General features: G+C 65.3%; 1 protein-coding gene across 14 annotated transcripts in view; it reads right to left on the bottom strand.

Moving 5' to 3' along the window:
- Positions 1–387: 387 nt before the first annotated feature.
- CAMK2B (calcium/calmodulin dependent protein kinase II beta) overlaps positions 388–16,327 on the bottom strand; it is a 28,116-nt gene continuing 12,176 nt past the window's right edge. Inside the window, exons 7-21 of one of the 14 annotated variants that reach the window (XM_068920932.1) lie at positions 13,354–13,456; positions 13,187–13,270; positions 12,312–12,406; positions 11,603–11,725; positions 11,407–11,490; positions 10,809–10,851; positions 9,921–9,995; positions 7,391–7,431; positions 7,158–7,259; positions 6,550–6,594; positions 6,137–6,185; positions 3,198–3,273; positions 3,018–3,112; positions 1,417–1,651; positions 873–1,046 (exon numbers count right to left, since the gene is read on the bottom strand). In XM_068920932.1, coding sequence (XP_068777033.1) covers positions 1,419–1,651; positions 3,018–3,112; positions 3,198–3,273; positions 6,137–6,185; positions 6,550–6,594; positions 7,158–7,259; positions 7,391–7,431; positions 9,921–9,995; positions 10,809–10,851; positions 11,407–11,490; positions 11,603–11,725; positions 12,312–12,406; positions 13,187–13,270; positions 13,354–13,456 — 1,248 coding nt within the window. In that variant the 3' untranslated portion in view covers positions 873–1,046; positions 1,417–1,418. Of the gene's footprint in view, positions 1,047–1,416; positions 1,652–3,017; positions 3,113–3,197; positions 3,274–6,136; positions 6,186–6,549; positions 6,595–7,157; positions 7,260–7,390; positions 7,432–9,920; positions 9,996–10,808; positions 10,852–11,406; positions 11,491–11,602; positions 11,726–12,311; positions 12,407–13,186; positions 13,271–13,353; positions 13,457–16,327 lie in introns of all 14 variants that reach the window. The other 13 variants (XM_068920935.1, XM_068920933.1, XM_068920936.1 and 10 more) reach the window with 13 other exon arrangements.

The raw sequence follows: 16,327 nt of genomic DNA, 5'->3' as shown, positions 1-16,327 counted from the left end.
CGTTGGAGCAAGATGGGGCCTCCCTTTTCCAGGAGGCAATGGAGCGGGGGGGGCCGGCTGGCACCCTGCAGCCCCCCCCCACACCGCTGCTGGGGGTGAAGCCCCGGCAGACCCCCCCCAAGAGACCCCTTCTCTTAGTCTAAAGTGCTTTCGATGCTGCGTCAGTGCTGGCTGGATCGCCCCGACCCCCCCCCCCCCCTTGCCCTGGGCACTGCGGCTTGGTCCAGATTTCCCCCCCCCCCTTAATCCTCCCCCCCCCCCGCATCCCCCTCTGGCATCACCCACCGGGTGCCCCTTGGGCATCGGCCCCGGGGTGGTGAGTTTTTTTTTTTTTGGGGGGGGGGGGCAGGATGCTGCTCCCCTGCTCGCTTGCAACCTTGCACAGCCGGGGGGGGAGCCCCCCCCCCCGCGGGAATTCAAAAATAAAGAGCTCTCTCTATGTACAGGAACCCGGGAAGGGAAACAGCGAAAGCGGAGTCCAAACAACAACATCCACCACCAGCAACAGCGAAACTCCACAAGCACAGCCGGGAAGGGGAGGAAACGGGGACCCCCCCCCCAACCGCCGCTGGCCCCCCCCCCAACCGCGACAGCACCCAGCTTAGGGCCGGCCGAGGGCGAAGCCGACTGTGGCCAAGCCGGGCGATTCCCACCCCCCCCCCCCGCCCAAAACACACTTCCCAGCCTGGCGAAGACAGGGTTTGGGGATGGTTTTGGGGGGGGGGTCTGGCCGCCATCTCCTTGGCTATGGGGAGGGGGGTCCTCCCTCGGGAGGGACGTTTCTGTGTGTCACCGCGGCCTCAGGTGGCTTGGGTTTTTTTTTTGTTTTTTTTTTTTGTTGTCAGTTTTGCTTTTTTTTGTCTTTTTTTTTTCTGCAAACACAGGCACTGGAACGAGGGAGGAGGAGGAGGAGGAGCAGGGGGGCTTGGGCGGGGGGGGGGGGGACAAGCATGCGGACGCGTGCTTCGGGGCCGCAGCTCCCGGCTAGCGGCTCGGCTCAAATCACCGTCTCCTTCGCGATGAAACCAGGACAGCCAGCTTGAGCCCTGCGGGACACAAACCGGGGCAGGGGGGAGGCGCTCAGCCCTCAGCACCCCAACCCAAACCTCCTTTCACGCGCTGGGCTCGTTCCCTCGTGTTTCGCCTAAATTTCCCCCCCCCCCCCCAAAAAAAAACCCCATCACCCTAACCTCAGCCCCGGCCCCGGCGGGATGGTCGAGCCTCTCCGGACCGACGGCTGACGAGCAGCGCGGGAGCGGTACCCGGCGCATCGCCTGGACGCAGCGGGGGGAGCCCGGCGGCGCTAGGGAGGCGATAAATCACTGCAGCGCACTCGCGCTCCCGGCCGAGCGCGGCGTGGGGCCGGGGAGCCCCCCCCCACCCCGGGCGCCGGCGGGGACGCGGGGCCGGGCTCACCTTCACTGGAGCGGCGCCACGGGCGCCCCCGAGCAGTGGAAGTGGACGTTCTGCCACTTGCCGTCGCGGCGGTGCCAGACGCGGGTCTCCTCGGACTGGCTGGTGCGGGGCCGGCCCTGGGCGTCGATGTACTGCGTGAGGCGGATGTAGGCGATGCAGGCGGCGTCCTCGCCGATCACGTGCACGTGCGGGTTGAGGATGGTCGTGTGGATCGGCTTGTTGTTTTTGGATAACACTGCGGGAGAGCGGCCGTGAGCAGCGGGGCCGGGCAGGGGACGCGACGGGGCCGGGCAGGGGACAGGCAGGACGGCTGGACGGGGCAGGGATGAGAAAGGCAGGGGACAGGCAGGTGGGGGGGGATGGTTGGGGACAAACAGGGGACAGGTAAGACAAATGGCCAGGCAGAGGGGTGGGCAGGATGGCTGGACATGGGGACGGGCAGGACGGGTGGATGGATGGACAGAGGAACAGGGAGGCAGGGGACAGGCACGACAGACACGGGCCAGGGGACAGGTGGGGGACAGGCAGGATAGCTAGAGAAACAGGGAGGCAGGGGACAGGCAGGACTGGCAGTCAGACAATGGACAGGCAGGACAGATGGGGACAGGCAGGAAGGATGAGGAGGGCAGGCATGAGAAGCAGGGGACAGGCAGGAGGAGGGACAGGAGGACAGACAGGAGGACGGGCAGGAGGATGGACAGGAGGACGGGCAGGAGGACGGGCAGGAGGACAGGTAGGAGAATGGACAGGAGGACGGGCAGGAGGATGGGCAGGAGGATGGACAGGAGGACAGGCAGGGGACAGGCAGGAGGATGGACAGGAGGACGGGTAGGAGGACGGGCAGGAGGATGGACAGGAGGACAGGCAGGGGACAGGCAGGAGGATGGACAGGAGGACGGGCAGGAGGACGGGCAGGAGGATGGACAGGAGGACAGGCAGGGGACAGGCAGGAGGATGGACAGGAGGACGGGTAGGAGGACGGGCAGGAGGACAGGCAGGAGGATGGACAGGACGGGCAGGAGGACAGGTAAGAGGACGGGCAGGAGGACGGGCAGGAGGACAAGCAGGGCACAGGCAGGAGGATGGACAAGAGGACAGGCAGGAGGACGAGCAGGAGGACGGGCAGGACAGGCAGGAGGACAGGCAGGAGGACAGGCAGGAGGACAGGCAGGGGACAGGCAGGAGGATGGACAGGAGGACAGACAGGAGGATGGGCAGGAGGATGAGCAGGAGGGTGGGCAGGAGGACAGGTAGGGGACAGGCAGGAGGGTGGGCAGGAGGACAGGCAGGAGGATGGACAGGAGGATGAGCAGGAGGACGAGCAGGAGGACGGGCAGGAGGACAAGCAGGGGACAGGCAGGAGGATGGACAGGAGGACAGACAGGAGGACGGGCAGGAGGACGGGCAGGAGGACAAGCAGGGGACAGGCAGGAGGATGAGCAGGAGAACAGGAAGAAGGATGGGCAGGAGGCTGGGCAGGTGACAGGTAGGAGAACAAGCAGGAGGACAGGCAGGGGACAGGCATGGGGACGGGCCGCCCTGCAGCCCAGCAAGGACAAGGGCCGCGCGGGGGCCACCGGCGCTCGCGTGGGGCTACTCACAGTTCTCGAAGTAGAAGCGGTGGAAGTCCATGCCCTCCACCAGGTTGCCCAGGGCCTCAGGCTCGAAGGAGGTGAGTCCCGGGTCGCAGATCTTCCTGCAAGGGGACGGCAGGTGAGCACGGCCCGACCCGGCCCCGGCCCCGGCCCCCACCCGCCCCGGGGCCCCGGGGACGCACTCACGCGTAGGCCTCGAAGTCCCCATTGTTGACGGCCTCGATGAGCTGCTCCGTGATCTTGATGATCTCCTGCTTGCGGGCTGCGGGCAGGGCAGGGCTGGGCTGCGGGGACCGGCCACCCCCGGCCCCAAGCCCAGGCCTTGCCGGGGCCCCCGGCTCGGGGAGATGGGGGGGAGAGGGGGAGATGGAAGGGAGAGATGGAAGGGGAGATGGAAGAAGGAGGTGGGAGAGGAGATGGAAGGGGGATATGGAAGGGAGGAGATGGAAGAAGGAGATGGAAGAGGGAGATGGAGGGGGAGATAGAAGGGGGAGATGGAAGGGGGGAAATGGAAGAGGGAGATGGAAGGGGAGATGGAAGGGGAGATGGAAGGGGGAGATGGAAGGGGAGATGGAAGGGGAGATGGAAGGGGGAGATGGAAGAAGGAGATGGAAGGGGGAGATGGAAGAAGGAGATGGAAGGGGGGAAATGGAAGAGGGAGATGGAAGGGAGGAGATGGAAGGGGAGAGATGGAAGGGGGAGATGGAGGGGGAGATGGAAGGGGAGATGGAAGGGGAGATGGAAGGGGGAGGTGGAAGGGGAGAGATGGAAGGGGGAGATGGAGGGGGAGATGGAAGGGGAGATGGAAGGGGAGATGGAAGGGGAGGTGGAAGGGGAGAGATGGAAGAGGGAGATGGAGGGGGAGATGGAAGGGGAGATGGAAGGGGCAGATGGAAGGGGGAGGTGGAAGGGGAGAGATGGAAGAGGGAGATGGAGGGGGAGATGGAAGAGGGAGATGGAAGGGGAGATGGAAGGGGGAGGTGGAAGGGGAGAGATGGAAGGGGAGATGGAAGGGGGAGATGGAAGGGGAGATGGAAGAAGGAGGTGGGAGAGGAGATGGAAGGGGGATATGGAAGGGAGGAGATGGAGGGGGAGATGGAAGAGGGAGATGGAAGGGGAGATGGAAGGGGGAGGTGGAAGGGGAGAGATGGAAGGGGGAGATGGAAGGGGGAGATGGAGGGAGGAAGATGGGAGGGGGAGATGGAAAGGAGGCGGTGGAAGGGAGGAGGTGGAAAGGGGGAGGGAGATGGAAGGGGTGATGGAAGGGGGAGATGGAAGGGAGAAGATGGAAGTTGGGGATGGAAGGGGGAGAGGGAGCGGGATGTGCAGGGCTCAGGGCAGCGCAGGGCAGGAGGCCACCCCGATGGGGCCATGGGGACACAGGGGACGTGGGGCCAGGAGGGACGCGGGGACATAGGGGACGTGCCTCCCCCCAGCCATCCCAGTGTGCCCCTCTGCGTCCCTGCGTGGCACACTGCATCCCAGAGCCTCCCAGTGCCACCCCAGTGCATTGCAAAGCATCCCAGTGCAGCCCAGTGCCATGCCAGTGCCACACCATTGCATCCCAGTGCCCCCCAGGGCATTCCAGTGGATGCCAGGGCCATGCCAGTGCATCCCAGTGCACTGCAATGCAGGCCTGTGCCGTCCCAGTGCGCTGCAAAGCATCCCAGTGCCACCGCAGTGCTTCCCAGGGCTGCCCCCCTGCATTGCAATGCATGCCAAGGACACCCTAGGGCTTTGCAGTGCATCTCTGTATCATCCCAGTGCGCTGCAGTGCCCTCCCGGTACATTGCAATGCATCCCAGGGCCAGCCCAGTGCATCCCAGTGCAGTGCAATGCATCCCAGGGCCAGCCCAGTGCATCCCAGTGCACTGTAGTGCATCCCAAGGCCGTTCCAGCACATTGCAATGCCTCCTGGTGCCCTCCCAGTGCATCCCAGTGCACTGCAATGCTTCCCAGGGCCAGCCCAGTGCACTGCAGCGCCTCCTGGTGCCCTCCCAGTGCATTGCAATGCATCCTGGCACCCTCCCAGTGCATCCCAGTGCACCACAATGCTTCCCAGGGCCAGCCCAGTGCACTGCAATGGATCCTGGTGACCTCCCAGTGCATTGCAATGCATCCTGGTGCCCTCCCAGTGCATCCCAGTGCACCGCAATGCTTCCCAGGGCCAGCCCAGTGCACTGCAGCGCCTCCTGGTGCCCTCCCAGTGCATTGCAATGCATCCTGGCACCCTCCCAGTGCATCCCAGTGCACCACAATGCTTCCCAGGGCCAGCCCAGTGCACTGCAATGGATCCTGGTGACCTCCCAGTGCATTGCAATGCATCCTGGTGCCATCCCAGTGCACCGCAATGCTTCCCAGGGCCAGCCCAGTGCACTGCAGTGCCTCCTGGTGCCCTCCCAGTGCATTGCAATGCATCCTAGTGCCTCCCCAGCACACCCCAGTGCACTGCAACGCATCCCGGTGCCCTCCCAGTGCATCCTGGTGCATTGCAATACATCCTGGTGTCCTCCCTCTGCGTTGCAATACATCCCAGGGCCACCCCAGTGCATCCCAGTGCACTGCAATGGATCCTGGTGATCTCCCAGTGCATTGCAATGTGTCCCAGTGCCCTCCCAGTGCACTGCAACGCATCCCAGTGCCCTTCCAGTGCATCCCGGTGCATTGCAACACATCCCAGTGCCCTCCCAGTGCACTGCAACGCATCCCAGTGCCCTTCCAGTGCATCCCAGTGCATTGCAACACATCCCGGTGCCCTCCCAGTGCATTGCAATGCATCCCAGTGCCATTCCAGTGCATCCCGGTGCATTGCAACGTGTCCCAGTGCCCTCCCAGTGCACTGCAATGCATCCCAGTGCCCTCCCAGTGCATTGCAATGCATCCCAGTGCCATTCCAGTGCATCCCGGTACATTGCAACGTGTCCCAGTGCCCTCCCAGTGCACTGCAATGCATCCCAGTGCCCTTCTAGTGCATCCCGGTGCATTGCAACGCGCCCCAGGCCCCCCCCAGCGCATCGCGGCGCACTGCAATGCAGCCCAGGGCCACGGCGGCACTTCCCGGCGCCGTCACAGCGCCGGCCCTGCCCCGCCGCCCCCCACGCCGCCCCCCGCGCCGGCCCCGCTACCTTTCGTGTCCTCATCCTCGATGGTCGTGTTGGTGCTGTCGGACGACTCCTGCGAGCGGAGGGAGGGAGGGAGAGAGAGAGAGAGACGCGGAGCGAGTCAGCGCGGGGGGGCCGAGCCGGGGCGGGGGGGGCCCCCGACCAGCACCCCGGGGTGCCGGCGGCGGGCGAGGGCTGGGGCGGGGGGGGGAGAAGGCAGCGGCCTGCGGCGCTGGGAGCCGGCTGCCGCCCGGCCGGCGGCGGGTGAGGATGGAGGCGGAAAGCGGAGGGAGGGGGGACGGGATGCGGGGGGGAGAGGTGTCGGCGAAGGAGCCGCGCGGGGCGGCCCTGGGTCTCCGGGGGGGGGGGCGGGCGGGCGGGTGGGTGGCGTTGGGGGGGGGTGGCGAGCGCCGAAAGGGGAAGAGAGGCAGCAATACCTTTATGCCGTCCACGGGGTTATGAATTACGGTAGTTTGAGGTTCCTATAGGAGGGAGAAAGACAGAGGGAGACGGGGAGAGACGGAGAGGAAGGAGGAGGGGGGGGAACGAAACCGGAGGACGACAGCGGCGGCGGGGCGGCGGCGGGGGGGACGGAGGCGACGAGGGAGAGCCGGGGCGGGTGCGGGCAACGGCGACAGAGAGGGAGGGCAGGGAAGAGAAGCGGAGAGCGATTAGTCCAGCGGGACGGGCGGATGGTTTCATCGGCAGAAAGAGGCCGGCGGGAGGAAGAGGAGGGAGGCGAGCTTGGAGGGGGGGGGGGGGGGTCGCAGCAGCACCCCCCCTCCCCAACCCCCCCCGTGGACGGCCCAAGGCAGCGCTCGGCCACCGGACCCCCCCCCCCAATCACCCCCCCCACCCCGTCCCCACCGCCGTGAGCACCCCGGGGTGCTGCGGCGGCGGGCACCTACCGTCTGCGGCGATGGATGCGATGGGAATGGAGGCGACGGGAAAGCCGACCCTAACGCGTGTGCGTGTGTGTGTGTGTGTGAGACCCGCCGTGTTTCCCCCCCCACCCACCCACCCAAAAAAAAAAACCACAACCCACCCGCTGGCGGCGCGGGGACGGGCGACGTACCAGGGCGGCGGGCGGCAGGGTCCCTTTGGGGCTGGTGACGCCGGCGCTGCCTTTGGTGCTGTTGGTCTGCGGCTGCCAAAAAAAGAAAAAAAAAGAAAGGTGAGAGCGGGGCTGAGCGGCACGGCGGGGGGGACGCACGTGTATGCCGGGACCCCCCCCTCCAAAAAACACCCCCCCCTCCAAAAAACACCCCCCCCCCTCACCTTCACGCCATCGGCCTTCTTGTTGAGCAAGCTCTTCGCTGCTGCGGCGGGGAGGAAAGGACGGCGTTAGCGGCCGGCACCCTGCGGCGGAGGTGGCCGCGGGACCCCCACGTGGCCCCCCCCCCACCCAGCACCGTCTTGCACCCGGTCCCCCCCCCCCACACTGAGCCAGGCACCCGGTGGCACCCGTCGCCATCCCCCGTCGGGGGGGGTGGCGGGGGGTGACACGGAGGAGGAGGGAGCCGGCGGCAGCGATGGTTTGGGGAGGGGGCACCGAATCCGCGACCCAACATCGTGTCCCCCCCCGCCTCCCCGCTGCGAGGGACCTCGGCGCCGGGAACGGGGACAGCGGGGAGGCCGGCGGCCGGCCCGGCGTCCCCTCCGGCCGTCCTGGGAGAAAAAAGGCACTTACCTTGGAGAAACGTACAGAGGAAAGCGAAAGAGAGAGGCGGGAGGAGCGGCGAGAGCGCGAGAGAGAAGAAGAAGGAGAAAAGGAGGAAAAGATGGGGGGGGGGGAAACAAAAAAAAGAAAAGAAAAAGAAAAGATGCATTGAGTTCAGGTAGGAGGTAAAGTCACCGGGAGGACCGGGACGGAGCCCGAGGGGACACGGTTGGTGGCAGCTCCCTGGGGCCGGGCCCTAGCCCTGCCCATCACCCCGGCCTCGGGGCTGCCGCGGCGTCCCCGAGCTCGCCGCCGGGGACGCGGTGAGGTCGACTCCTCCGGGCGGTCCCGTGATTTAAGAGAGGTTGGAGGGTTTTTTTTTTTTTTTTTTTTTTTCCGGTGGGAAGCTCGACCAGGAAAATCACAGTGGCAGCTGAGCGGAGGGGACAAGGGCACGGTCCCCGGTGGTGACGGCGGGACTGGCATCTGTCACTCCTATCCTGAGCTTTTGGGACCCCAGGGGGGACGTGGCAGGCCCGGGACGGGCGAGAGGGAGCAACCGGGCCATCGCCGGGAAGGCGAGAGGCTGGGGACGATGACGACGGTGGCCACAGCCGGGGTGGGGGGGACGAAGGCTGCGGTCCGTCCCCGGAGGGCAGGTGACAAGGTGGCTTCGGGCCAGGGTGTCCCCCGGGTGCCGGCACCGACCTGGAGCATCCTCGGTCCCGACGGCTTCCCGGGGCTGCTCTTCACTGCCGGGTGGCGTTTTGGGGCTTGGGGGGGGGGGTCCGGTGACAAGAGGGGACCTTGCCGGTGACAAGGTGGGGGGGGACCATCCTGGCGATGGCACCGGGCGGCCTGGGAGCGAAACGCTGCAGCGGGCGCTTCGGGCGGGTGGTGGGACGGGGAATTGGGGTGGGGGGGGGAAGGATGGGGTGGAGGGTTGGGGGGGGAGAGGACACCCCCGGCCGCCCCCCCCGTGTCCCCCTCGCAGCGGTGACACGGGGTCCCCGGGCCGGGTGTCCCCGGGGACGGGGGGTCCCGCTCCCTCCTCTGAAAGCGGAGCCGGGGCAGAGTCGGCTCCGCGGGCGCTGAGAAGACGGGGTTTAAACCAGTGCCGAATGGGGGGCTGCGATTTGGGGGGGGGGAAGGAGGGGGGGGATGCTTTTCCGGTTTGGCCAACTTTGGCACATTTGGGCTTTGATTTTTTTTTTCGGGGGGGGGGGTGGTTTCAAACCCGCCGAGTGTTTCACGGCACCACAAACACCGGCTGCATCTCTCAGGAAGCCGAGCTCTGCGCGGGGCCATGCGGGGACGGACGGACGGACGGACGGACATGCGGGGCCGAAGCGGGGCGCCGGGGTGGGGGGGGTGGTTTTTGGGGGGGGGGGAGGAAAGGGACACGCCGGGCACCGGCTCGGGGCATGCGGCCGGCTCGGGTGTCCCCCCCCCCCCCCCCGCCACCCCAGCCCGGCCATGCATGGAGCGGGAGCAGCGGTCGTGGGAAGGAGGGGGGGGTGGCACAGCAGGATGGAGGGCGATGGGGGGGGGTGGGATGATGCACCCACCCCCCAAAAAAAACCTAAGGAACCCCTCCTATTTCCTCCTGCCTCAAATTTACCCCTTCCCTGGTCCTTCATCCGGAGGCTGGATAGGGGTGCTGAGCCCCCCCGCAACCCCGGGAAGCAGCGGGTGCTGCAGCCTCGGTGCAGGGTGCAAGCGGTGTCCGGGGTGGTGGTGGTGGGGGGGCCACGGGCAGCACCCAAAAGCCGCCCGGGCGCCCCGCCGGAGCGATGGAGGCGGCAGGACGCAGGGGAAGGCGGTGGCCGCCGTCCGCCCCGGGGGTCGGCGCGGCCGGGGCGGAGGGGTGGCCGGGGTGACACATGCGCGGTGACAGCAAGCGGCGGTGGGACGCGATGCCGGGGGGGGGGGGGGGGGCGACGCGCGCGCTCCGTTTTCCGAGGAGGCGACCCGAAAGGATGGAGACGGACGGGGTTAGAGGGGAGAAGGAGCGAGGAAGAGGCTGGGGCGAGGAGGAGGAGGAGGGCGGAGGAAGGCCGACCGAAAGACCAGGAGGCAAGCAGCCGGGGACCCCCGGGGGATGGAGGGGTCGGCGGGGTGGGGGGGGTCCCTTGCGGACGCGTCTACCTTGTTCCACCAACCCCAGGGGGGCACCGGAGGCGGCTGCGGACATTGTAGGAGGCGCGGTGGTCTGTCTGCCCACTGCGGGGCCGGGGCCGCGGGCAGGGAGAGAGAGAGAGAGAGACACGGACGGAGGGGGGGCGAGAGACGGAGAGAGAGGAAGCAGAAATAAATTAAAGGAATAAAAGGCCGTTAGAGGCAGCGGGTTGCGGATGGAGGGACCCCCCCCCCCCAAAAACCTCCTTTTTCCCACGCTCTTCCCCCCCCCCTCCAACCCATCCCCACCACCACCCGCCAACCCCCAAATCACTGCCACCCACTCCGGGGCGGCCGGCGGCCAGCCCTCGCCGGCGAGCACCCGCGGGTGCCCTCGCCGGGGGGGGGGGGGCCGCGGCCCCCCCCCCCCACCACCCCGACCCCCGGGCAAGGCCGGGCACTACCTGGGCCGTCGGATGCTGTGCGCGGCTCCCCCCACCCCTGCCAGGAGCGAAAAGGCCGGCTTGGGAAAAAGGCTCCGGATTTAAGCCGCCTCCAGGCAGCGGGGCCGGGGACGGCGGGGGGAACGAAGCGTTCCCCGTCCCGGCTATAACAAACGCGTCGGCACCGTCCTCTCCGACAAGGGGGGGGAAAAAAAAAAATAAAAGCGGGGTTAAAAGCGGTGGTGGTGGTGGAGGGGAGGGGGGAGAAAGAGAGAGAGAAAAGAGAGAGAGAAAAAGCCAAAGGGAAGTTCTCGACATGAGCGCGCCAGGTCTCGGCGCGGGGAGCCCTCCTGGCGGGGCGCCGGGAGCCGGGTCAAAGCCCCGGCGCGGGGCCGCCGGACCCGGCGGCTCCAGGAGCCGGCGGGCGAGGAAGGAGAGCGGCACGGGGCAGCGCGAAACGGAAGCGGTGGCTTACCCGAGAAGTTTCTCGTGGCCAGCATGGTGGTGAGGATGGCACCCTGCAAGAGGGGGAGGCGTCAGCGGCGGGCACGGCGCGGGGGGGCGAAGCGCCCGGCACGGTCCCGACAGCACCGTGCCGTGGGGGGAAGCACCAGGGCATGGCCAAGATGGCACCGGGCCACCCCACGCACCACCAGGATGGGACTCGGCCACGTGGCGAAGCACCACGCTTGGCCACGATGGCACCGGGCCACCCCACGCACCACCAGGATGGGACTCGGCCACTTGGCGAAGCACCACGCTTGGCCACGATGGCACCGGGCCACCCCACGCACTACCAGGATGGGACTCGGCCACGTGGCGAAGCACTGGGGCACGGGCAGGATGGGACCATGCTGCACTGGGAATGGCCAGGATGGGACTGGGTTACATGGAGAAGCACCAGGGCCTGGCCAAGTTGGGACCGTGCTGCACTGGGCACCACCAGGACAGGAACAGGCTGCACTGGGAAGCACTGGGCACGGCCAGGATGGGACTGTGCCGCACTGGGAAGCGCCGGGTGCAGCCGCGATGGCGCGGTGCCACGTAGGACCGAGCCACAGCATGTTTCTCACCTTGAGCTTCCTCCGGGCGTTGAACTTCTTCAGACACTCTACCGTCTCCTGCCTGTGCATCATGGAGGCCACGGTGGAGCGTTGCTGCGGGAGAGACGGCGGGTAAGAGCGACGAGCCGGTGCCGCGGGCGTCCCCCCGGCCCCCCGGCCCCGGGTGAAACCCGGGGGCTCCCCGGGGCAGGTGGCAGCTACTTACGCAGACCCATGGGTGCTTGAGGGCTTCGTGGGCTGTGATGCGCTTGGCGGGGTTGATGGTTAGCATCTGGTTGATGAGGTTTTTCGCTTCGGGGGTGACCGTGTCCCACTCAGGAGATGGGAACTGCGGGCAAGACACAAGGGATGGGGGCCAGGAGCCGGTCACGGTTGGGAACGGCTGCCCCGTGGCGGGAGGAGAGGGCCGGCTGCGTGCCTTCGCCTCCCCACGCGTCCTCAGGCCACCAGAGACACAGCCCGAGGCTCCCGCCTTCTCCTGGGCCGCGAGCAGATGTGGTGTTGCTCATTAGGTTCCAGAGTTAACATCGCCCTGCCCCCATGCGCGGACAAGCAGAAAAAAAGGCCAACAGGAGCCACGGAAAGACCCGAGCGAGCGAGCGAGAGTCCTGCGAGCCCCTGGGGCAGGGGCTCCGGGCGCCGAGAAGAGGAGGAAGAGGCGACGGTGGCACCCGGAGGAGAGCCAAGAGCCACAAGAGCTGGGCTGGGGGGGACAGCAGAGGGGACGAGAGGAAGGACAGAGAGACAGCCGTCCCGGGCGAGCTGCCGGGAGCGGAGAGATACCCACTGGAGCCGGGCTCGGGGCTCGCCCCGCGCTTCCTCCGGGCTGCCGGGCGCCGTGCGTGGAGATATGAGGCCAAGTCTTCAGAGCCCGGGGCAGCGCCGCGGCGGCTGCGCGGCGCCCGGGGACTTACGTCGTAGGCGCCGGCCTTGATCTGTTGGTAGAGTTTGTGCTGGTCCTCGTCCCAAAACGGCGGGTAGCCCACGAGCAAGATGTAGAGGATGACGCCTGGGGCGAGGCGGGGGAGCGGGGTGAGGGTCTCGCCCCGAAACGCCCCCTCCCCGCTCCGGCCCCCTCGGCCAGACTGGCCGGCAGCGCCGGGAACGTCGCCGAACGCCGTGGCCGCCCGTAGCCCACCCCGGGAGAGCACGGCACAGCCGGGGTGGAAACAGGGGTGGGACCGGGATAGGGACTGGGATGGGACCGGGATGGGGACATGGATGGGGGCCGGGATGGGGATGGGGCAAGGAAGGGGATGGGATGGGACCAGGATGGGGAATGGGATGGGACTGGGATGGGGAATGGGAATGGGCTGTGGTCCAGGAAGGGGACCAGGAAGGGGATGGGACCAGGATAGGGACTGGGATGGGAATTGGGATGGGGACCAAGATGGGAATTAGGATGGGACCAGAATGGGGACCAAGGTGAGACTGGGATGGGACAAGGAAGGGGACGGGATGGAGACCAGAATAGGAACCAGGATGGGAACTAGTAGGGAACTGAGATAGGGACCAGGATGGGACAGGGAGGAGACCAGGATGAGGATCAGGATGGGACTGGGATGGGGCAAGGAAGGGCACCAGGACAGGAACCAAGATGAGAATTGGGATGGGGACAGGGATGGGACTGCGATGGGACTGCGATGGGGATCAGGATGGAACCAGGATGGGGACCGCGATGAGATGGGATAGGAACCAGGATAGGAACCAGGATGGTGATGAGGATGGGGACAGGGATGGGAACCAGAACAGGACCTGGGATGGGGCCGGGGACGAGGCCGGCTCTTACCGCATGCCCAGATATCCACAGGTTTGCCGTAGGCTTCTTTGCGCAGGACTTCGGGGGAGAGATAGCCGGGCGTGCCGGCGAAGCCTGGAGCCGGAGAGAGGCGGGAGGTGAGCGGGCGCGGGGCAGGGCCGCGGCGGGGGGCCGGAGGGGCGCGTGGCGGCACTCACCAAACCAGGCCTGCTGATCCCCCTGCACCTCGATGGCGAGGCCAAAGTCAGCCAGCTTCACGGCCGCCCCTTTGCATTTGCTAGCCAGGAGCAGGTTCTCCGGCTGCCGCCGAAGAGGCATCGCACGGCGGTGGGGCCGAAGGAGGGACGGCGGAGGAGAGAGGAGGAGAAGGGGAGAAAAGCACACAACCGTTTGCAGCAACGGGTTGGAGAGCCACGCTTGAGCCCGGTCCCGGAGTTGCTAGGTCCTATCCGTCCCGGCTAAACCCGTCTGCTTCTCCACGCTGGTCCAAAATCCAGCTGAGGTTTGCTGGATGCATGCAGGTCTGAAATGGGTGGCATGACCCCCCTCCCTGAGAGCTGCCCCATCCCCGATTCGAGCCTCAAAGGGTGGATTTCAAGGCGAACGGTGCCTTCCCCATCCCTGTCCTGCTACAGCGCAATGCCGGGGCATCGTGGCAGCTGGGGTGACCCAAGCTGCCGCGCTGCAATGGCACGATTGGCGCAGCAGGAGGAGCACAGGTCTGTCTCCCAGCAAAGCCCAGCTCCACCGCTGCTGCGTGGTGGCATAACCCCACGTGCTGACGGCCAGCTCCACCACCGCCTCAGAGTATGATCCTGCATCCAACAGCCCAGCTCCAGCGCTGCATCCGAATGCAACCCCACGTCCCAGCTCCATCGCATCTCAGCACAACCTATATCCCAGCTCCAGCCCAGCGTGACTCCGTATCCCACCTCTATCACATCCCCGCATGACCCCAGGTCCCAGCTCCATCACTGCATCCCAGCACAAAGCCATTGCCCAGCTCCACCACCGCACCCGTGTCTGATCCCTGTCCCTGCTCCGTGATCACATCTCAGCACAACCCCACAGTCCAGCTCCATCACATGCCAGCATGACCCCATAGCCCAGCTCCACCACTGCATCCCAGGGAGAACATCACATCTCATCTCCACCCCTGCATCCCAGCACGATCCCAAAACCCAGCTCCATCTCACATCCCAGCCTGATCACATAGTCCAGCTCTGTCACTGCACCCATATCTGACTCGCCATCCCCGCTCCAGCACCATGTCCCAGTATGACCCCAAAGCCTAGCTACATCACTCCATCATAGGACAACCCCATTTCCCAGCTCCATCGCTGCACCCCAGCATGGCCCCATATCCCAGATGCAGCACCACATCCCTGCACAAACCCATATCCAAGCTCTGTCACTTCACCCAATTACAACCCTTATCCCAGCTCCACCACTGCCTCCCAGTGTAACCCCACAGCCATCTCCATCCACACATCCCTGCATGACCCCCATATCCCAGCTCCAGCATCACATCCCAGCACAACCTCTGTCCCAGCTCCATCACTCCATCCCAGCACAATGCCATGGCTCGTCTCCATCACTGCATCCGAGCACGATCCCATAACCCTGTTAAATCACTGCAGCCCAGCACAAACCCACAGCCTGGCTCCATCACCATGTGCCAGCTCCATCACTGCATCTAAGGACAAACCCACAGCCCAGATCCATCACGGCATCTAAGGACAAACCCACAGCCTGGCTCCATCACTGCATCTAAGGACAAACCCACAGCCCGGCTCCATCACTGCATCTAAGGACAAACCCACAGCCCAGATCCATCACTGCATCTAAGGACAAACCCACAGCCCAGATCCATCACGGCATCTAAGGACAAACCCACAGCCCGGCTCCATCACTGCATCTAAGGACAAACCCACAGCCCAGATCCATCACTGCATCTAAGGACAAACCCACAGCCCGGCTCCATCACTGCATCTAAGGACAAACCCACAGCCCGGCTCCATCACTGCATCTAAGGACAAACCCACAGCCCAGATCCATCATGGCATCTAAGGACAAACCCACAGCCCAGATCCATCACGGCATCTAAGGACAAACCCACAGCCCGGCTCCATCACTGTATCTAAGGACAAACCCACAGCCTGGCTCCATCACGGCATCTAAGGACAAACCCACAGCCCGGCTCCATCACTGCATCTAAGGACAAACCCACAGCCCAGATCCATCATGGCATCTAAGGACAAACCCACAGCCTGGCTCCATCACTGCATCTAAGGACAAACCCACAGCCCGGCTCCATCACTGCATCTAAGGACAAACCCACAGCCCAGATCCATCATGGCATCTAAGGACAAACCCATAGCTCAGCTCCATCATGGCATCTAAGGACAAACCCACAGCCCAGATCCATCACTGCATCTAAGGACAAACCCACAGCCCGGCTCCATCACTGCATCTAAGGACAAACCCACAGCCCAGATCCATCACTGTATCTAAGGACAAACCCACAGCCCAGATCCATCACGGCATCTAAGGACAAACCCATAGCTCAGATCCATCACGGCATCTAAGGACAAACCCACAGCCCGGCTCCATCACTGCATCTAAGGACAAACCCACAGCCCAGATCCATCATGGCATCTAAGGACAAACCCACAGCCCAGATCCATCACGGCATCTAAGGACAAACCCACAGCCCGGCTCCATCACTGTATCTAAGGACAAACCCACAGCCTGGCTCCATCACGGCATCTAAGGACAAACCCACAGCCCGGCTCCATCACTGCATCTAAGGACAAACCCACAGCCCAGATCCATCATGGCATCTAAGGACAAACCCACAGCCTGGCTCCATCACTGCATCTAAGGACAAACCCACAGCCCGGCTCCATCACTGCATCTAAGGACAAACCCACAGCCCAGATCCATCATGGCATCTAAGGACAAACCCATAGCTCAGCTCCATCATGGCATCTAAGGACAAACCCACAGCCTGGCTCCATCACTGCATCTAAGGACAAACCCACAGCCCGGCTCCATCACTGCATCTAAGGACAAACCCACAGCCCAGATCCATCACTGTATCTAAGGACAAACCCACAGCCCAGATCCATCACGGCATCTAAGGACAAACCCATAGCTCAGATCCATCAC

The sequence above is a fragment of the Struthio camelus genome, chromosome 27 (genome assembly GCF_040807025.1).
Source record: "Struthio camelus isolate bStrCam1 chromosome 27, bStrCam1.hap1, whole genome shotgun sequence".
NCBI classification, from domain to species: domain Eukaryota; kingdom Metazoa; phylum Chordata; class Aves; order Struthioniformes; family Struthionidae; genus Struthio; species Struthio camelus.
This window is presented reverse-complemented; position numbering and strand designations above follow the sequence as displayed.